Source organism: Seriola lalandi, unplaced genomic scaffold (assembly GCF_002814215.2).
Source record: "Seriola lalandi dorsalis isolate HSWRI2012SDOR001 ecotype SW California unplaced genomic scaffold, Sedor1 jcf7180002054588, whole genome shotgun sequence".
In the NCBI taxonomy this organism is placed as follows: domain Eukaryota; kingdom Metazoa; phylum Chordata; class Actinopteri; order Carangiformes; family Carangidae; genus Seriola; species Seriola lalandi.
This window is the reverse complement of record NW_019525141.1, coordinates 1,234,379-1,236,335: the sequence shown is the minus strand read 5'-3', so window position 1 is coordinate 1,236,335 and position 1,957 is coordinate 1,234,379. Positions and strand designations below refer to the sequence as shown.

The window sequence follows — 1,957 nt, the reverse complement described above, 5'->3', positions numbered from 1 at the left end:
TACCATGAACCTGAATAAATCAAACAGCCGATTTCTCCTCGTAGCCCTAACGATTGCCAAGGAAACTATCCTCATGAACTGGAAATCATAGAACAGCATGCATGTTGCTCACTGGATGAACTTACTTATAGATCACATCTCTATAGAAAATGTATCAACATCTGTCCACAACACCACAACAGAACCTGCTCCACCTGGCTGCCCCTCACCAACGTCCTACAAACATGAATTCACTGTGATTTAAATATGTGAATATTTTTTTGCCTGAGAACCAATACTCTGAATACATCTACAGCCCATCTGAAATCCATATGAATTCACATATACATGCACACACATGTATACACATGCATACGTATAAACATACAAGGAGCAAAGTGGAAAAAAGGGATGAAGATGTGGAGGGAGGAGATTCAATAAGGATAATAATATGTTGAAATAGTATAACACAATTGAGTATTACATTACTAATTATAATAATCATATGTTTAGTTACACGTGTGTATAAAAATCCTGTATTTATTACTTATGATATTGTAAACATTAATAATTATACTGATATATACCCTGGTATTGTGAAGTGTCTCAAATATCTCATTTATATATGTAAAACATTTTTTTTTTTCTGTGTGTGCATATATTTCTCATTTATTTGATTATCTATCTCTCTGTATTAAACCTTTTCTATTTTCTATTTTTCTGTCTTTACCACACACATCTACACAATCTCTCAATCACAGTCACCTATTGAAATTATGTATTAATACAAAGTCACTAAAAAAAGTACATTTATTTATCAACAAATTACAAATTATCATTAAATTAATTCATAATGATCTCCACAATATATATATATATATATATATATATATATAACCACAGATTTTTCATAAGATTTCTAATAGTTCTCTGCAGTATTTTGAAAAGTACAGAGGTTGAACCTAATGATAATTTTCATTATCAATGAAATGACTTTGTTGACTGACTGTTCAGTACCGGACGATCAGACTCTGATCAGACTGTTTTCCTGCTCGGTTTCTTTCACTGATATGTTCCTCTCACATCCATCATTAAAGCAGAGTCCTACCTGAGCTCCACAGCAGCAGCAGCACCATCAGCAGGCGAGCCATGTCCAGGTAGACGTCTGTCTCTGTCTCCCTCTGTCCCCTGACTGCTGGACTCGTCCTCTGTTAACCACATGTCCTGTTTCAATCGTTTATCTCCTCATCAGCAAACTGATGAGCAGCTTCTCGGAACAGAAGCTGATAATAAACCACAGATTAAAGGGTGAGTTAACAGAATTATTCAGCTTCGCACACAGTTCACATTTAACCCTTCATTCTCCTGGGTTCCTCCTGATCAACACAAGAAATCCATATACGTGTGTGTGTGTGTGTGTGTGTGTGTGTGCAGTAGTAGAACTTATCAGGCTTTAGATCTGAAATGGAATTACTCCACGTCTCTCAGAGGAATGTGATAGTCTGTTAGTATCAAACTGGCTCCATGATCCCTGTGGACACACTTTGGTGAATTAAAACTCAGAATTAGCACAGACGGACTCTGTAGGATGAACTTGATTTGTTGAGAGGTGAACATGTGAGTCATACAGGTCGATATCGATGCTTTTTTAAAATTAAAAGCAGCTCATGTATTTTCATGCGGGGGAGAGCAGTGTCATGATCTATGACGAATCTTCATCATCAATAAACTAAATCTGAAAACATTTTAATGACCACTAAATGATTTAGCAAAGGTCTGCAATCATTTTAAGGATGGTAGCTATACCTGCTACCTGGGAAACGTGGGTTTGATTCCCAACTGAAGCAGAACAAAAGTGGCTTCATTCATTCATGCAGCACTGCTAAATTACAACACAATTGTTTCTTCACTGTGTTCATTATCTAAAGTTCTTCTTGCGACATTTCTGACTTTTGACAGTGAGATAAACAGGAAAGCT

At 36.2% G+C, this 1,957-nt stretch overlaps 1 protein-coding gene across 1 annotated transcript in view; it reads right to left on the bottom strand.

The window, feature by feature from the left end:
* The window catches only part of LOC111664421 (uncharacterized), a 24,260-nt gene extending 23,066 nt beyond the window's left edge, over positions 1 to 1,194 (bottom strand). The window contains exon 1 of the mRNA XM_087177329.1: positions 1,088 to 1,194. Within this exon, the coding sequence (XP_087033455.1) occupies positions 1,088 to 1,130 (43 nt within the window). The 5' untranslated portion in view covers positions 1,131 to 1,194. The remainder of the gene's footprint in view (positions 1 to 1,087) is intronic.
* Positions 1,195 to 1,957: the final 763 nt, after the last annotated feature.